Source organism: Enhydra lutris, unplaced genomic scaffold (genome assembly GCF_002288905.1).
Source record: "Enhydra lutris kenyoni isolate GAN:26980312 unplaced genomic scaffold, ASM228890v2 scaffoldscaffold21, whole genome shotgun sequence".
Lineage (NCBI taxonomy): Eukaryota > Metazoa > Chordata > Mammalia > Carnivora > Mustelidae > Enhydra > Enhydra lutris.
Window position 1 is genome coordinate 67,533,532 of NW_019154105.1, and position 19,664 is coordinate 67,553,195.

Sequence of the window (19,664 nt, forward strand, 5' to 3'; positions counted from 1 at the left end):
GGCTTCCTTACTTTCTTATTTATACCCCATATCATTAAACAAAGCATTTCAAGAGATTGATTCCTGGGAACTGGATATACTGTGGGTAAGCCACCAATGCAAAGCCTGGAACGGGGGCATTTTCCTGGGCTTCTGACTCTAGTAGGTTAACCAGCTATTTATCGCTACCCATGTAAAGGAAAAAACCAGGAATCCCCTTGTTACTCCACTGAGCAGTACCTCAAATACCTCCTAATAATTAGAGGAATTTTAGCAACAACTACTCTACTCCAGGCACCAAAAACACAACCATAAATTTAAATGGAGACTTCTAGCCACAACATTATAAAATGCCAAGTACTGTTAACAGGAGACACTCCCGTGCCCCTCAGACACCTTCAGATGCCAGCACTACTGCACCAACCTGAGTGCACACCTGAGCAGTGCCCCCTACCGGCGCCTGGGGCCAGCATGTCTCACATCCCACATCCCACACAGCAGCCCCAGCGGCCTCCCAGGGAGTGGGCCTGGTGTTCCCACACCGGCCTGGTCCCCGAGGTCACACAGTCCCCCATACGCCATCTTACTCACTGGACCATACACTTCTTAGAAGGCAGGGCCTTGCCTCCAGCATCTTGGTAACAAGCACACTTTCCAAAGTTCTTCAGACACAAGGGAGTATGAGAAGACCATGGTCATTTTTTTTTTCTACTTTTTACAAACTGTCGTCGCACGCTCTGTCACGTTTCTACTGGAGATGTCCTGCCCCCACACCCTACCCGCCGACACGAGCACCCCGGCCAGGACAGCTGGAAGGTTACCCTGAGGGGTCGTGGTCCTGCTCCGCCTGCACCATGTTCCTCAGGCTGGCATCAGCTAAGGCCTGGGTGAAGTGCGTGTATGGAGCCATGAAGCAGTAGTGGTACAAGCCCGGCCTCACACTGGAGGAGCCCAGACGCTGTGCTCGGCCCTGAGACTTGCTGGGGTTGGACGACAAGCCATCAAACTGGGAGGCCAAGTTGGTCCCAAAGAGAGTCTTCAACAGCTAGAGTGAGAGAGTTGAAGCCATCAGCATCTGACTGAACACAGCGTGAACAATACACAAAGCGTTTCCCAGGCAGAGTCTACCCAGCTGAAGCTAACGGGGCATGTCAGCCAAAATTCAGACAGAAATCCTTGCTGAGAATCACCATCAGCAGCACGTGACACCGCGTGGTGCCAGGCAAGGTAAGTCGTACAAAAGAACCTCAGAGCCTCAACTTCACTGTGGTTTTCAATGAGACCGAGCATTCCAAACAAAACCCTGGGGGGACACCGGCGAGAGTCCAGCTGCCCTTGCCAGTGGTGGGCCTCCCCCTCCTGAAGGGGACTGGGAAAGGGACCCCTCTGCCCGGTAACACAGTGAGCCAACACAGGACTGGGGGCCACCAACACACCCCCAGTACCACCTTCTCTGGGACCTGCAGCATCACAGCCTCCTGCCTGGAGCTATGGCTTTCCAGGACAAGTCCTTTCCAGGAAAGGACTTCCTTACCTGCTGAACGCAAACAGTTGCCATCACTGGTTCCCGACTGAAGCAGGATTTCAGATACCCCAGGATCTCTTCAACGCACTGCAGAAGAGGAAGTAGTGAGACACCAAAGTGAGCAACTCGCAGTGGCCTCCTCCCGCCTTGAGCCCCACACAGACAGCAGACACATGCAAGCATCCACAAAACTCGTAAGCATCAGTCAAGGCCGGGGGAGCCTGCAGTCCATCACTGGGAACAAAGTCAGAGGAAACCACGGGCAGCAGCATCGTTGCTTGAGGCCTCTCTACCAGGCGTGACCGTCGCTTGCTGGCTCGCTTGTCTGCTAGGGCACTAACTGTTCACCAGGTACTTCCTGCCCCTGTGCTCGGGGCAGGGATGCAGAGTATGGAGGAGTCAGGAGCCCTCCAGACGGGCAGCCAAACACAAGGCCCAGGCCTCCTGTGATCTACTATGGAACGCACCAGGGTCTTAAAGGGATCTGCAAAAGTGACCAAAATGACTGCCTTCACATAACTGCTCGCAAACTACTTTTACCACCCTAAAACATGAGACCCAGGACACCTGGTGTCCTCTGGGGCATCGGGAAGGACAAGGACATGAGCTCTCAGGATGATGCCAGGCCAGGCACTTGGCACCAATGGCCCAATGCCTTGGTGCCTGCAGGGTCAGCAGCCGCTGATTCTGTCAGCGGGGCTAGACTTCACAGCAGCCACACTGCCTCTCGCTTCCCTTGAGAGGGACAGTTTCCAGTACTAAAAACAACAGACTTGCATTGGTTTCAAATGCAAGGACCATATATTTTTAATATTCTGATTTACTAAATTAAATTAGACTCTGAGCATTCCAGGTTGTATTCTGCAGGCTGAATTTGCGACACATTGCTTTTGGGTTTTATGAGCCCACAGCTGGTGTCTAATAAATGTTAACTGGAAGAATTACAGCTCAAGCCTCCAGATCACGAGGTGTCTAGCAAAGGACCAGGTCTCCTAAAAACATGCATGAAGGACTTGTGGCACCAAACCCTTCAAGAGGCACGGGAAACTGGTGAGGAAGGAGGCCATGGCAGCCTTGGAGACCCACGGAGCTCCAGGAGCACGTCCTAGCACAGGCACCAATGTGCCGTGGAATACATACTTGCACTTCTGGCAAAACAGGGCACCGGGCCCATTTATACCTGTCACCCAAACAACGAAAAGAAGCGTCAGACCCTGGTGCAGTTGCAGTGACAAGACACCCAAAGGGCAGGGACTGGAGGAGAGTAACTAAGGGGCAGGGACAAACACTGCACTGGCCCACTGCCCTGAGAGACAGTCCAGGTCAGGGCACAAGGAAGAGAGGCACAGTACAGCAGAGAGACCCCAAGTCCGGAGGAGCTGTGAGTCCAGGGAAGCTGAAGCAGCAGGGGTCTATAGGGCAGCCCGCCAGAGACAGCTGCCCGGGGTGGGCTCTAGAGATTCGGGGAGTCGGCAGGGCATCGGTCAACAGCGCGTGAGGGGAACCCCACCCCACCCGGAGACCAGGGGAGAATCAGCAGGAAGGGTTACAGGGCAGTGTTTGGCACCACAAACAGCTAAGGACAGTTACTGTTCCCCCCAAACTAGGGAGAACAGGAACTCATGGGGCACCCTGCCTCTGTCATGGGAACAGTTAGCCCAAGACGGAGCATCGCTCCAATCCAACTAACATCGCAAATGCAAGACCCAAGAGTAAACTTCCCACACAATTTAAACCTATCTCAGAATAAAGCTCAAAAAGATTTACAGGAGCACAGAAAGGCCCAGGACCCAACATTTCACTGTGCCTGGCATCCAGTCAAAGATGACCAGACACGCAAAGAGGCAGCAATCTGTGATCCATAATGAGGAGTATAACCAGGGGATCAAAAATGACCTAGAATGGACAGGATTTTAGAATTAGCAGAGAATGACATCAGAATTCATCACAACGGTATATTCCATGTGCTCAAACACTTAAGTAGAGACACAGAAGATCCAAAAAGAGACCCAGGTCAGACTTAGAGATGAAACTACCATGTTGTGATGAAAGAGCGTGAGCTGGGCTGACAGCCTGGACGCTGCAGAGGATGGGATTCAAGGGCCTGAAGACAAGAGCAGTGTGAGACCAGACAGAACATGAGAAAAACACCCAGAGGAGCCTCAGGGAGCCCCGTACAGGACACCCCAAGCACCCAAATATGCAGCTAACTAGAGTCCCCTTAGGAGGGAATAAAAACCAGTGGGCAGGGCCAGAAAAGATATCTGAGGAAATAATGGCCCCAAATTCCCCAAACTTTAAGAAAATATTAAGCCAGAGGTCTTAGTTCAACAAAATGAAGCACAAGAAACCTAAGGAAAGTTACCCTGAGGCACATTAAAATCAAATCACTCAAAACCAATGAAGTGTCCAGAAGCCAGAGAAAACAAAGGAACAATCCGGAGAGCCACAGGGAGTTACATGGGAGATGAGCATAAAGGACTGCCCCAAAACAACACCAACACCCAAATCACAGCACATTTCAAGGACACAAAAATGGAGTATGGAATAAACAAGGTCTAAAAAAGAGGAAAAATCAGGAGAATTATTTGAATTATCATTATTATTAGAATTGAGATTATTTTTCATCCCCAGCGTTACTATTTAGGAAAACAGAAGAAAACAACTCTATTTTTAATTCTGTCTTTGCCGTCCCTTGCTATAATCAGATGAGCTTACAGAAATCTGAGGGAAAGCTGCTGGTATGTTTTGCAGGTGGCATCACTCCCCCAAGCTGTGTGTGGGGCTCAGGCCCCCCAGAGCCAGAGACGGCATGTGTCCTTGCACGTCCCTTGTGTGCATGGCAGCGAGGCTGTGTCTGGTTGGGGCGCCCGCCACAAATCCACAAGCATCAGGTCATGGGTCTACACCCTGATCTTGCCACCTGGGACCCTGGACAGGCTTCCCCCCAGCTGGGCGGCATGTCTGGCCGGAGGGGGTCCCAGCCCTCCCCATGTAGGGACTGGCCAAGGAGACTCCTCACACACAGGTGTCCACGTGCAAAGAAAATCCTGGGGGGTTCCACCACGCACTCTCATTGAGAAGACCAGGAAGAAAGACTGAGCATTTAAGCAGAAGAGGCTCCCAGAGCACTGATGGGGGATTGGGGAAGCCAAAACCACGGCTGCAACAGGCCTTTGTCATCAACAGCAAAACAGATCAACGCGGAACAGCAGGCAAGGAGGGGGAAGCAAACACTCTTTATCCATAAAGACAAAGGCAAGAAGCGGAAATGCGCAGTCACTCCTGCCGCAGATACGCGCAGTCACTCCTGCCGCAGATACAAGGATGTTGGGAGATGAAGTTACTACACACACCTCTAAAAAAGAAGAAATATAAGCATATCCCTGTTTTCAGGAATATCAGGACCCCTAATGCCAACCCTTACTAGACTGGGACTTCATTATTTACTTTCCCATCTGGGGATGAATGCACCAGGGGATAAATTCACCGGCTGCCACAGGAGAACAACTATTTCTGTGTATGTGGAAGTCATAATAAAAAGATAACAAGAGAAAAGGAACCATGCTCCTAGTAAATGAAAAAATACAAAAACAACAAACTATAAAGTCATCTGAATTCCAAGAAAAAGGAAAGTTTCAGTATTTTAAAAATCTCATATATATCATTCAAAGTTAGATATCTAACATTCTAACATTCAAAGTTAAACTGTACTGTATTTCCCATTTTGCCACACGATGTTATTGCACACAGACCACAGGCTACAAGATACCTGTCGGTAAGAGAGACGAAAAGCAATGGGTCGCCAGGACCAAGGACCCTATAGGAAAGAGCCCCATGCCTCCAGACACATAGCAGGTCTCCCCAGGAAGGCCGGATCAGGAACAGCTCTGACAAGTCTCACTCTGAGTGACAACCGAGCATCAGTTGCAAGAGCACACTATCTAGCCATAAAAAACAAGTTCATGCACTAAACAGACATGAAAAAACCACAAGAGAGAACTGAAAAGAAACGGAATACCGTATGTAATCACAAAAAAGTAGGTGTCCTTATGAGCCAAGAGAAAGACTGAGAGAAATAAAAACAATTTCACCAGCATACCGTACTTTGCTTGACAGACATGTTTAAAGGGGGAGCAACCCATCAGAAGAAGGTTAAGACGCCCCCAGAGCTGGTAGGTGGATACACAGTCAAGGCCCTGGGGCGTGGACACTTGAGACCGGTGCTCACCACACAACTCCTGGAACTCTCATGTGTCCAAGCACCTGCTTGTCAGACGATGGTGGGGCACACAGGGCTTGGGGCTGCGGCAAAGGAGCGTCTACCACTGCTCTGTGGCTTCCCACAGCCCAAAGGAGCCAGCCCTGCACCCTCACCACATCTGTTGTCACCCTTTCCGTTTGCAAAGATCAAATAAAAACACAAAGGGACTGTCAGCACAGTTTAAACCCACTCATATTCTAGAATAAGCTGGGTCTAAGCTAATGTACAGAAAACTGAAGAGAGGAGAGAGGCAGAACACCTCCAGCCTGAGACTAAGACAAGCACCAGAGTCCAGTGCTACAACATGATGCAGGGGGTGGGCGGGACACACGCAGAAGCTTCTCAAGCCACTACTGCCTTCTGAACGTGCCTGACCGCTGGCATTCCAGCTGCACAGGCCCTCGTGTCAGTGGCTACAGTTCAACGACAAGAAACCAAACACCCACCTTCCCAATGTCCTGCAGCATCGCCAGCTCCAGGATCTGAGAGAGAACATCCAAGGCAGAGCGCAGAAAGCCCCCAAACTTTTCAGTGCTGTTCTGAAGATCCAAGGTAACCTTGGGAAGGTGGAGGAAAAGAACAAAGGATTACTTGCACCGTCCCGTCTGTCATGTGCAACAAAGACACGCGCCGTCCATGTGGTGCGAGGTGTCCTGCTGTGCAACCCTACACACATGCCATGCAGGCTATCTGTTTGCTGTCAGTGCTGGGAAAATGCCTCGGAAAGGAAACGCCTCTTCCAGATAGCTGTATAAAACCGGCATCTTTCAGAAGCATCTTCCAGCTTACATCGATGCTATTGAAAGAAAGAATTTCTGAGCTTCTATCCTGAGGGGGAAAAAATGTAAATGTCCATTATAACCAGTATCTGATAAGCACGAGACCAAAAAATATAAAATACACAACTTGTTCTAAATACATTAGTATCCCTGAGGAATCATTACCAAATCCAGAAACCGCCTTTCAGCCTGGCTATAGCAAAATATTAAATTCATCTTAAGAAGGATTAAATTAGGATTCTAAAGGGCCCAGTTGAATTCAGTTATGCAACTCCCCTACTTAACAGCCTAAGAGAAGGGGTCAGCTCCAAAGACAAAACATGGAAGAACAAGGGCCAGGAGGGGAGAGATCAACTATGAAAATAAAAACCAGCAAAAACGCTGCAACAGAGAAAAGAATCTGCTCCATGAACTCAAATATAGCCCCTCATGATTAAAGAGAAAGCACTCCTGGGCCACGGGGGAGGGCAGCAGGTGAGACACACATGGAAGACAACCACTGGGCAGGCCCGAGTCCCGTGGCTGCTCTGTCACCAGGAGGGGCCTTTCCAACAGTGTGAGGAAGGACAAGTAGAGCCACATCCCACAGGGGCAGGACAGAAGGCACTCACCTCCAGCAGGCAGGGCAGGGCGAGGGGGCAAGGGGCATGCACACAGAAAGCCCAAGCCTGAAGAAGAACAGAGGTCACAGGTGAGAACCAGGCCACAGGACATGGAAGGGGGCTGAGAACGGAGCCAGAGTGGAGGGCCACAGACACGGCCACTCAGGAGGAGGAATGAAGGAAATGAAGAGACGCTGTGACGAATCTCACATGTGCCAGGGACTCCAAACACGCCAACGAGGTGGGCGTCCGAGATAATGGGGGGCCACGGTGCATGGGGTATAGCGTGAAGCCCAGGACGTCCCAGAGGGGAAATGCACCTGATCTTAGCCAAAAGGCCGAGAAGCGATCCAGAGGGGAAATGATAAGGATGGAGTAGATGCCAGGAGCATCAACAAGGTCCCAGGACCTGAGATAGGAGTTGAAAACAGGCAGAAAAAAAACACCTTCTCTCTGCAGGATTTCCATCGTGTCCCCTGCCACTTGGGTGGGTGATAGGAGAAACGCAGACAAAAGAGAGCCTCTGAATCTGCTGCAAACACAGCTGAAGATTCGTACCTTTCAAAATCATCAATATTCTTCAGAAAAAAAGCCAGATGAGGTTTATATACGGTTTTCAAAAAAACTGAGAAATATTGATCAGTAACAAAAGATGATGACCATCTGGGGACATATTTGTCAATATATAAAATCTATGTGAAATAATCTTCAAAAACTCTTTTTAAAATTCTTTAAACTTTATGTACATCTGAGGCACATACAAGAACGTTTCAATAAACAAAAAAGCGTCCCACACTCTGGACAGGTGTATTTCGCATCTCAATATTGGTTCTCTCTGAATTAATCTATAAATTTAACATGACCCCAGTGGAAATATTCTCAGGATCCTTTGGAACTAGATGATCTTATTCTAGTGCACAAATACAAAAATAAAGGAACATCAAGAAAAGATTCTAAGGCAGAATAGGGGAACTAACTGCCTCAAAGATGTGCTCCAGAACTACATAATGGGCACGCATGCTTCTAACAGAGGAACAGATGGACAGACTGATGTCACCAAACAGTAGATGAAATACAGACCCACAAGAATTCAGCATCTGGCAAAGGCTGTGTTTCAGATCAGTTAGTGCAGGAGAAACGGCTCACTAGGGAAACAGTGCCGGGGGCAACTGAGCAGGTAGCTCACCAGTGAAAAGCCCTAAGAGAAACACGGGAGATTTTTCCTTCATTGTCTCAGCGTGAGAAAGCCGAAACACACCTGTGGAGCAGAGTGGACAAGCAGACTGCTCTCCCTGCAGACACCTGTCTGTAAGGTCGGCCCTCGGGGGCATCTGCACACCTGGCCCGTTGGCAGGCCCTACACTGCTGGCGGGGTTCCCTGGGCCTGGACTATGGCAATGAAGCCCACGTTTTCGGCTGCACACCTGTATTCCTCTGAGCCCGTGGTTCTGCTTCGTGTCAGGCTTCGTGTCAGGCAGAGAAGCCTCCGTGGTTTGGGGACAAGTGTGGGGGAGACAGAGCACAGCAAGCCTGCACCACGGGCAGACCACGCCCGTGCATCCTTCCCACACGGCGATAAAAAAAATCCCAGCTATGAGAATGTGTACACACCAAGGCCCAAGGCCTGCCAGCCCGTACTGGACTGTGGGGCAGCCCGGGACGCCCAGACACAGCACGACTAGACCCGGAGATCGCTGCTCCCATGCTTGTGTGATGAGAGCTACCATAATCAAAGCTGAAAGACAAACTGGGAGAAACTACTGATTCGCATGGACTTCCTTGTACGCCCATCTATGTACGTACACAAGCTATCAATCTTAAGAAAGACACCCATGATCGATTAGAAATTTGTGTGCATATTTTCACAAAAGGAGCCGCACCTTGTAGTTGGCGTGAGTAGCTTTCAGGACGTCGTGCAATTTGAGGTACGAAGGAAGGTGACAGAAACTCCCCAGCGATGAGGACTTATTTGCTGTAACAGGCCCTGGGGCATCAGATTGTCGAGAGGCTTTAAAACACACAAAATACACGTTGAGCTCAAAAGTACACACTTGCCAAGTTAAAGAGATTATTGGCAATAACAATTTTTTAAACGTATGATCACAGAATAAATTCAAATTCTTCCTCTGACTTTTTAATTATTTAGAAGTAACAAGGAATTGACAGAAGCATAAACAGAGTCTGAGTATCTCCCCCAAAACAATGAGGTGAGGTGAGAAAGAAGAAGAGCAGCAGCATGCTACCATCTGGCACAGTGTGGCTGCCTGGCTGCGCATCAGAGGAGCTGCAAGCTGGTGGCCTCTAGCCCCCACATGGCCCCTAGCACCTGCGGCTCCCAGTGGCACGGTGGGGCTGAGCCCGGCCAGGGTGACCAGGAGCCCCGGACACCAACAGCGTGCTTCCAGACTGGAGACGGCAAATAGACCGTCACGCAACCCATAGTAAATACTAAAATGCCAAGCACTAAGTAAAACTGTTCTCAAAATTTAAAGATTAATTTTAAAGATTACTGACTCACAGCACCCCCCTCTTTAATCCACTGGAAGACCATCAGTGACATACTACATTTGTCAAGTTCAGAAGCTTTCAAAGCTGGTAAAGCTTCCTGCGCTGCCCCGACAGTCCTCAGAAAGGAGCACTTTTCGAAAGCCTTAACGTCGTGTGTCTCATGGTAGGATTGCGATTGACCCCCCCCAAGCACCGTGAGATGTGCCAACAGGTCTGGTGGGAGCACGACAGCACAGGTCGGTCGCCTCTCACCCTGCCTAGGCCTTCCTGTGCCCATTCACGGCCGGTCCAGAAATCATAGGGCCCCAAGCAAACCCCGGCCCCTCCCAGGGGTGGCAACCCCGCCACACATCTAAGTTTGTCGGATTCCTCTCACTCAGATGATTGTTCCCCACGTTGGCACTTTAGGCTTTAATCTTCACATGTCAGAACCAACTCTTTCATCCACTAGCTCTGTTCCTGGCTATCCATACATACCTCCCTGACTGAAATCGTAAATGGAGAGAAGGAGAAGCGGGGCAGGAAGGACGGCAGGCAGGACGGCTTGCTGGGGGCCAGCGGCCCACAGACCACCACGGCCACGTGTCAGCCAGTGACAGAGAGTGACGCCAAGACGGGAATGTGGTCCACACACATTTAGAATTAATATTTAACATCTGAAACCAAACCAGGGAAACTCCTCTGGCTTCACTGACGTGAATTTTATTTCCAAAAACTACCAAGCTATTAAATTAAGCTGGGCGTGAATGTGATCTCGCTGATATGCGGGCGCCCCAGCCCCAGCCCTCCCCGTTGTCATTTCATACCTGGACTGGCTTCACTGCCTTTCTTGGGGCTCAAGGGCACAGAGGCTGGCTCTCCGGGTTCTTTCTCCTTTCCCTTCCGTCGGATGGGACTCAGAGATGGAGGGTTTGTGAGAGATGGCAAGGCTGCCTATAATAAAAACAAGAGTCCATGAAGGGCGCCCAACCAACACAGAAACTGAAAGTCACACACAAGGCTTCCCATTTCTTAAGCCCAACTACATGTGATCATTTTTTTCTGTGAGTCCTCATTCACAGAGTTCAGACACAATCCACAGAGCACCTGCTGTAGCCCTCACAGCCATCACACTGGCAGGTACTGACCTAGAACCTTCTAACAGGTGCGCTATGAGTGACCGAGGATGCAAGGCCCCTCAGAGAGCCAGGTGGGGCCCACTGCCCCCAGCAGCAAGCAGCCAGGGCACTCTGCGGGAGCCAGGACGTGACAAATGTATGAAGCAACGCTGTAAACCCATTCTTCAAATGAGGAAATGGGCTCAGAGACGAAATAACTTCTTGAACACTAAAGCTAACAAGCCACCCAGCTCAGGGTCCACAGACCCTGTACACAGGGCAGAGGACATGCTGTGGGGGTGCTGGCATGGGGGCATGGTGAGGACCCCAGGCAGGGACGTGCCTGGCAGGCCCCAGCTCTGCTCCTCTCTCCATGGTCTGAGAGAAGCGGATGGAATGGGACAAACGGCTGCCGCAGGAGAGCAGACTGAAGGCAGCAGGGACAGACAGACCAGCCAGGACAGGGGCTGCTGCATCCGGAGCGCCTGCCAAGGGAGGGAGACAGACGGAAGGGATCTCACAGTCCCTTCCTGTGAAATGTCCGAGACGAGCAGGTCTATAGAAACACCAAGCAGCTGGTGGCCACCTGGAGCTGGGGGGCGTGGGAAGTTTGGGGGGGTGACACCTAAATGGCATAGCGTTCCTTCCTGGGCTCTCAATGGATTGTGGTGATGGCCATGTGACTGGGGGCACAGGAAAACCCACGCAATCCTATGCTCCGAACAGATGAGCTGTGGGGAACAGGAACTGCGCTGCAACTAAGAGGATATGAAGAATGCCGTCTGAAGCAGGAGGAGGGAAAGAGAGGCGGCGGAATGTCCACCAGGCCGCCAAGTGGCACCAGAATGGGGAATCCCATGCACAGACGCACGTACATGCTCAGCTACGTGTGATCTGCATGTGCATGCGTCCGTGTACACACTGGTGTGCACGTGCATAGGGTCTGCAGGACGTTTAGCAGGGAAAACTCAGGACTTGACAAGGAACAGTGAGGAGCTAGGAGACCATCATGCTCCCAGCTAACGGAGCACAAAGTGAGGGGAGTGCGGCAGGCAGGGGTGAGGCCAAGCAGTTCAGACTCATGTTCGAGATCTGCAGCCCATCCCAGCAGAGGCATCACACATCTCTGCAGATGTACCACGACGGAGCTGGGGCCTCCGACGTGTGACCATCTGCACTGCCCGCCCGTACTGGAGCCATGGTCCACACGTGGTCACTTCCACATGACAAACAAAATTAGCAGCTCAGCACCTCAGCTGCACTGGCCACATTTCAAGTGCTCACTCGCCATGTGTGGTTAGCAGCTGCCGCCCCGGCTGGCTGAGACACACCACGTTCCCATCGCTGCAGAGCCACACTGGAGGGCACCTGCCCAGGAGTATCGAGACAGAGGCCAACCTAGAACAGAGCCTAGAGGCTCTCTGTGGTGGGCAGAGAGATGAAACCAGGGTAGAGAAAAACTAGAGACAACCTAGAGGCCAGGAGGAGCACCTGTGTCAGCACCAGCGTGGCAGCTCCAAGGGTGTGGAGCAGCAGTTGAGACAGGACCCTAGAGGCACCCACAAGACTCAAAGACTGATCTTGGCAGGAAGCACAGCTCTGGAGAATGATGGCCAGAAGCCGACCTGCCGGGTTTAACAATCGGAGGCCGGAGCTGCTGATTGTGTCCAGGCTGGTGCTGGGGCAGCAGGAGGCACTAAGGTGTTAAGTGGGGAGACACGCCTCTTTAGAAAAGTCTGTAGTGATGGGGAGACCAAATGGCCACTAAGGGAGAACGTGATGTTCAAATAGGTTTTTCATGGTGGAAGTAACTTCAGATGGAAAATACGGGAGAGCAAAGAATCGGGTCTGATTATAAGTGAACTCATCTATCTGAAGTTCACTGTGCAAACAGTTTGCCATTTATTCTGAAGTTCATTCTGTGGAACTGTGCTTCTCAGAGAAGCAGAACGGTCTGCTGACGTCCCAGGACATGGCAATGTCAATTCTGAGCTTTCTCGGCCACTGCTGAAAGCCTACAGACGCAGCTAGTTCTTTCCCTCTTAGAGGCGACAGTAAATAAGGATGGTACCGAAAGAGCTACAAATTGGAGGACACATTTTGGTGTTAAATTTACTGTCACCCTGGGAGCAATTTTGTTCATTTAGAGCAAAAGAGAGTAAGGAAGAGGTAGAGGAGTGAGCAAAGGCAGGTCTGGAGCCCACGGGGTCACCAAGGCTGCACTGACGCAACTGCCCAGCCTACAGTTACCTTTATTGCTGGTCCGGGAGCCACGTCGTCCAAGACGTGAGCACAGATATTAATCACCTTCAGCAGGTGCGAGAAGAGCTGTTCTACCATGGGCACCAGGGTCCGGTCACCCAGAGCTGGCCAGACCTCTTCCTGCTTGGCAGCTGCTGGGCTGGCCTCTTCTTCAGAGGTCCACGAACTTCTCAGAGATTTGGGGGCACTGGCTGTGATACGGTAGAAGGACGGGGAGAGAAATCACCAGGGAAGCTGAGTCACTGAGACCCGCCCCCTTTGAGTTTGCTGGACAGCTCCACTGTGTGGTCACCTGCTCCCTCCAACCGCAAATACTTGCACGAATGTCACCCCCAGATGCACACCCACACCGGATGTGCCAATCACCCCAGGCCCTCCGGACCTTTACAGCCAAAGTTCCACTGGTGGCCACGGCCTGCTGCTCCTGCCCTTCAGAATCTTCCCCCCCCCGGCCCACAGCTGGGATCTCGTTGAGACTCTCTCTCTCGCCTCGACCATGCCATGAACCTTCCAAGTGGGTTTCCCTACCTTGTCCTCCAAGCCACACTCAGGCCTGAGGAGGAACCCTGCCCTGGGCTAGGCTGTGAGGCAATTCTGTGACCTCCCACAGCAAACACACAGTCCTCTGTAATGAAGCAGCACCCCACACCCACCAAGTTCAGGGCCCTCCTTCCTCACAGGCCACACTCTCCATCCCGGCCCTCACCTGACATCCCAGACGACACACAGTCCTCAGACGTCACACAACTTTTCATGTCTCCATGCCTTCGAACAGGCTATGCCCTCCACCTGGGGTGCCCTTTCCTGCCAGCCCCTAAGACCTGCCTCCTGTGCTGGGCACCCACAAGAGAGTGGCTATGGCCTCCTGGTGCTGCCCTGGACTACGTGTTTCCCCACTGACCCACAGCTGACTGGAGAACAGCCCACACAGCATGCTATCTTACAGCCGTGGTGCCTGGCACATGGGGCCTGCTGAGATGGAATTAGAAATAAGTTCACCTGTAGCCAACTAAGGGTCTGCACAGGGAAAGGCTTCTTCAAACTACTCAGTCAGAATAGCTGCCCATAGCACACATGAGTTGGTCACATTGGATGCTCCAACTAGAGGATCAAACCATCGCTGGAGTAATTTCCCTCCGTGTGTTCATCACCCCACCCGCAGAAGGAACCCGAAAGCTCTAGACCACAAGTCCCTGTTTCAGCTCAGTACCAGTACCTGCAAGCAAGTTTCCGGCTAAAATCAAAGCATCCTGATGGGCTGAGAGATCCAGGGGGAACCACGCTGATGATAGCAAGGTGAGGATCATCGTGGCCATGCCAACAGTACAGCTCTTTCTCGACTCATCGGAGGCGCTCAGTGGGGGCACCCTGGAAGCAGATGTGTGCCAGATCAAACGACAAAAATTTTAAATCAAACAGTCCTGCCTTCTTGAATGAACCAGGAAGAAGGCACATCACTGTACGTTTTGTACTAGCTCATAAAGTGACTTCACTATTGTTAACTAACATTCTGTCAGTAAAACACAGCTCCATGAAAACCACTGACAAAGGAAACCAGGCAGCAGATCTGATTAAAACCACTGAAACTGCTTTTTATAACTTTTTCACTTTCTCTGGATTTTGACTTAGCATATTGTACTCCGATGCCAAAGTTGCTCAGAGTCAGATCAGGTGCTGGAGCTCTGACTGGAAACTGTAGTCGCTCAGTAACCACCCGTGGACAAAGGGAAGCAAGCACTCCGGACCAGCAATCCAGCCGCTCCACGCAAATGTTAGCCGACCACACGCTGACACACGCAAGACGTCTGCAGATGCTTCCAAACATGATGGTAAGTCACCAAAATGCTTCTCAGAAATCAGTACACATAATAAAAGCACACTCCTCAGTACTGTAAGAGATTCGAAATTATTTCACAAATGCTATTAGGGCCATCTACTGGAAGAAAGTCATTTTTAAATAAAAACTGCTCAGATGAGCCTGACAGTTCCTATAGTCCATCAGGATTTTGTACAACGGGACACGTCTGATTTCAAACAAAGAATGTTCCTAAGTTTCTAGTACGTAGTGTAGACATTTGGAGAGAATCAAACCAATCAGAAACATCTTGCCTGGGGCGCCTGGGTGGCTCAGTAGGTTAAAGCCTCTGCCTTCGGCTCAGGGCTCAGGTCATGATCCCGGGGTCCTGGGATAGAGGCCCGCCTCAGGCTCTCTGCTCAGCAGGGAGCCTGCCTCCCCCTCTCTCTCTGCCTGCCTCTCTGCCTACCTGTGATCTCTGTCAAATAAATAAATAAAATCTTTAAAGAAAAAAAAAAAAAAAAAAGGAAACATCTTGCCAGCATATGTGAATTCTCCAAAATGAACCTACAAATGACACCCTGAAACCCTCCAAGGCACTGAAGAGTGAGCATCTGACACCCATGAGAATCCCAGCAAATCTAGACTTCCCAAGAGCTTTATCCCTGGTTTCCCATACAGCTAACAGGGCAAAAGCAAGGATTCCACTGGGTGCTTTTTTCCAAAAGGTCACACTGATAAAAGATTTAAGAAAGAAAACAGGGGATTCCAACCATAATGTCTGTATCACCTGAATATAGATAACCATACGCTGAGAAAAATACATACCCACAATGCCAACCTAAACTCCAAATGCAGACGGGAAAGGCTGTTGAAAGGAGACACAGAGCTTCGCAGCACCCAAACTAAAGGAGAAAAGGACAATAACATCACACCCATGCACACAAAGCATTTATTAAATTGAACGTTTCACCCTTTATAAAAAGTACAATAAACACATAAATGAGGTCTGTGTCTGACAACATCTGTCCTACCCTGGTACCAATTCATCCTTCCAAGACAGAGTGGGACAGGCAGAACACAGGCTCTAAGGAGGGCCCATCGTGTGCCATGAAGACAGGCCTGCAGCGGGCACAGCCCTTCTGCTCAAAATGGCAATGGTCCGGCATCCCCTCCCTGCCTGAGCGCCCTTCCTCCCCGCCCCTGCTCTGCTCCCGCACCCGAGCTCACTGACATCCATCTCCTGACCTGACTGCAAGGACCACAAGGGCAGAGACCCTCATGTGTTTACAACCCGAGCCTAAAACAGTGCCCACCACGTGAAGCCACAATAGATACAGTAAGTGAAGTTTATGATATTTTAAACAAATCAAAGGAAGACCAAACCAGAGAGGCCAAATAATATTTAGGTTTAAAAGGCACTTATGTACTTAGGAGGATAGCCTAATCCTAATTGTTGGCGTTTTCTACAACAGGCAAGCATTTCTTCCATCACATAAAACAACAAGGTTTAACCTAGTGATCCGCAAATTAACAACAGTCTCTATTTCTGACTATGAAAGTTACCCTGTTCATTTTAGAAAATTTGTAAATATCTCAAAAATATAAAGAAGGAAACAAAGATCACAATCCGAAAACTGGCCATTTTTAGCCAGTCACTCTCTTGAGTATGTGAGGAGGGTACATGCGTGGCTAGGACTTCCTCACAGAGATGGGATTACACACAGGCACACTCCGACCCCACTGCCCTGTAGCACTACACCGTCCCCGAAGCCCATGTCATCTACTGTGTAATAAATATGCTACCATACTCAGCGTCTCATCAGAATCAGAACTTAATCATCGTGCATTCCTGGACATCACGGTCCTTTTCCAATGTCAGCATCACAGGAAATGACACAGGTGAGTACATTATACAAACACCTTTACTGGCATTTCTGATTTCTTCCCCTCAGGGCCCATCACACATCACGGACTCAGTTACAGCGGAGGCATTCTGAACTTCTGATGCATTACCAACACCAATCATGGCAGTTTTTATTCTCACGTTTATGTCCTCCTGTACTGGTTGAGTTTTTTTTACAAAGAGCACTATTACTTTAATAACCAGGAAAAAAAATAGTGTACTTCTCCATTAGAATACACCAAGATTCTGTTCCCAGAAGCACCAGTTCTTAGCGAGCCCCACAAATGTGAGCTCTCACATAGCAGCTCACCGCGAAGAACCAACTGCCCGGACCACCCAGGGTCAACTTCGCCAAGGCCACCCAATGAGACTTACGGTGAGTGCGCGCGTGGTGGACGTGACCAGTTCGCGGGAAACGGCTGCGATGACTCTGGAGAGGTTGTTTTCCACCGTGACGTCTGTCATGGTTGGCAGTAAGTTATAGCCTCTGTATATTCTAGCGAGAAAAACATGGAGACTTAAAATCTACTATTGAAGCTTATGATTCTTCCAAAATTCAAAGGGCATTTCTAAGTTTGAGATTAAGACCTATGAGGCATCCTAGCAGTCTTGACTTTGATGTGAAAGACAGTCAGGAAGTGAACCTGGGCACTACAGTGGTCACAGGAAGTCCCCTCCAGGCCCTGGCCCACCCTGAACACCCACGTCCCAGCGCCCCCCTGCACCGCCCAGCACTCCCCCACCACAGCCTCGCAGCCACCTCTCCACACGACCAAAGCACCCATTTATCAAACTTTAAGTCAAAAAATTCCTTGAAGCTAGTCCTGATTCCCTGAAAGATGAAAGTGCCCTTCCCAACATCGCCCTCACAGCACATCAATGCCAGCCACTTGCTGAGATCCTGCACGGACTCTGAGTCCCTGGCCCTGGTTACCAGCGGTGCCCGAGCAGAACTAGTGCTAGAGTCACTTCTGAATCTCCAGGTATCCTCAGAACCCAACAACAAAACTCAGAAGACTTCTTTTCTTCCCGCATCAATTCTCAGACAGCGGGCGGCTAAGGTGCCAAGGGCGCCGCATGGCTGGCCACGGAGCTTTCTATGCAAGAACCAGGGCAACACGGCCCAAGGCCAGAGGCCAGCCTGCGTGTAAAACTGGAGACTTTCAAAGTTGGAGAAAGGAACCAATTCTAACACGATGCTAGACTCATCTCTGCTGGCATTTCCTGAGATGGTGCTCAGCAACAGCGACTTACCCTAAGCTTGTCCCACTCCGGGTGAGATCCTCTCACACTGCTTTTGCGATCTTAAAGGAATATTTAGCCCGAATCTTCTCAGAGAGAAGAAAAGACCGCTTCTTAGGTTTACATAAAGGGAATTCTCTAAGAAAATTATTTCCGTGTGTTTTTTAAAAGCAACCTTTACGTGAGAAGAGATGACAGCTATTGAGGGAAGAACTTCCACATCTGACTGGCTGAGCTCCAAATCCATAACAAAAGCAATCAAGCAAACATCTCAGACCTGATGTCTAGCTTTTAAAAAAAAATTCCTACTAATAGAAAGGAGAGCTACAAGTAAAACTCATTTTTAAAATAACGTTTAAAACACAAGGAGTTAAACCTGCATGAAATCTTTTACGATCACTTCTGCAGCTTCTTTGCAAACTAAGATCCATAAAACTGACTGGTTCATTAAAGCATTTCTGGGCCAATGACTGCACAGTGTGTGCGCCGGTCCAAGAGCTGAAGAGAGCGGGCTGTGTGCGCCCATGGCAGTGGCCACTAAAAGCATCTCCCAGCCAACGTGAACAGCAGTAACTACAGAGATCCACGCTAGTGGACAGTTCTAAATAACACGGCCCAGGCCCCTGAAAGTTGAGGAGATGACAACCTCACCATACTCTTCACCGGCAACACAAATGAAGCAAAAAAGTTACCGGACAGGTTTCTAGAAAAGACACAGCCTAAGCGTCACACACAAAAATACACTTTGAGAATTCGTCTGGTAGTGAGTGGACTGGAAGATTCGTGAAGTCTTGCTGTGACTATGCCAGAGCTTCCTAAATGAAGACGGGCGGCAAATCCCAGAAAGGACGGACACCCTACCGAAGGGGACCACCTATGCAAACGCCCTCACCTGACTCTTCTTCTCTGGAAAGCACGATGCATCAGGAAAGCCCCCCATGACACCCCCACACGCAGCGCGCGTACCTAGTGATGGTGCTGACGGAGAAGTGAGACGGAGGCTGCGTCTCGTGCATGAGGAGCTTCAGGTAAACACTGCTTTGATCTCTCGCCACAGCCACGACGGGGTCGGCTTGTCCTTGGTCGCATTTATAGAACAGCTTCGGGACCAGCCTGACACAGAAGTGGAGTGCATTCATTGACGGGGTCTGAGCCACACCTGCACTGCACCACCCTCCTGTGTCAAGGTGGGGAGGCCTGAAATGCGGTCCAGCCACAGAACAACAGCTCCCGCCTTGGGGGGTCCACCAGCCCAGCGGAGGGGGCTGCCAGTCCCAGGACCAACCGCCCACGCACCAGTCACACCACCCCTGCCATAACCAGGAGCCGAACTTCCTGTCTGCCGTAACTTTAGCAGCTTTCTCTATGTACAATAAAAGGCTCGGATTTCAAGTTCTCCTTCTGGTCCTCTTGAGCAAGATGAACAGGTATGTGACTCCCCCATCCACGAAGAGTACCAAGCACAGAGCAGATCTGAACACCAGTGGCCGCCCCCTACTTGTTTTTGCAATTCTGCCTGCAAATCCGTCCCACGTACTTCCAGATGGCAAAGCTCCAGCAGAAGCCCCTCACAAATCCAAACTCCACTCAAAAGCAGAATACGGGGGCACCTGGGAGGCTCAGTCATTGGGCATCTGCCGTCGGCTCAGGTCATGATCTCAGGGTCCTGGGATTGAGCCCCGTGTTAGGCTCTCTGTTGAGCAGG

The 19,664-nt window shown here is 50.4% G+C and overlaps 1 protein-coding gene across 1 annotated transcript in view; it reads right to left on the reverse strand.

Annotated features, from left to right (window-relative positions):
• The window catches only part of LOC111149245 (huntingtin), a 140,170-nt gene that overhangs the window by 61,563 nt on the left and 58,943 nt on the right, over window positions 1–19,664 (reverse strand). Inside the window, 10 exon segments of the mRNA XM_022506203.1 lie at window positions 801–1,024; window positions 1,514–1,591; window positions 6,215–6,325; window positions 9,030–9,157; window positions 10,464–10,590; window positions 13,005–13,207; window positions 14,233–14,384; window positions 15,640–15,716; window positions 17,093–17,213; window positions 18,926–19,072. Coding sequence (XP_022361911.1) covers window positions 801–1,024; window positions 1,514–1,591; window positions 6,215–6,325; window positions 9,030–9,157; window positions 10,464–10,590; window positions 13,005–13,207; window positions 14,233–14,384; window positions 15,640–15,716; window positions 17,093–17,213; window positions 18,926–19,072 — 1,368 coding nt within the window.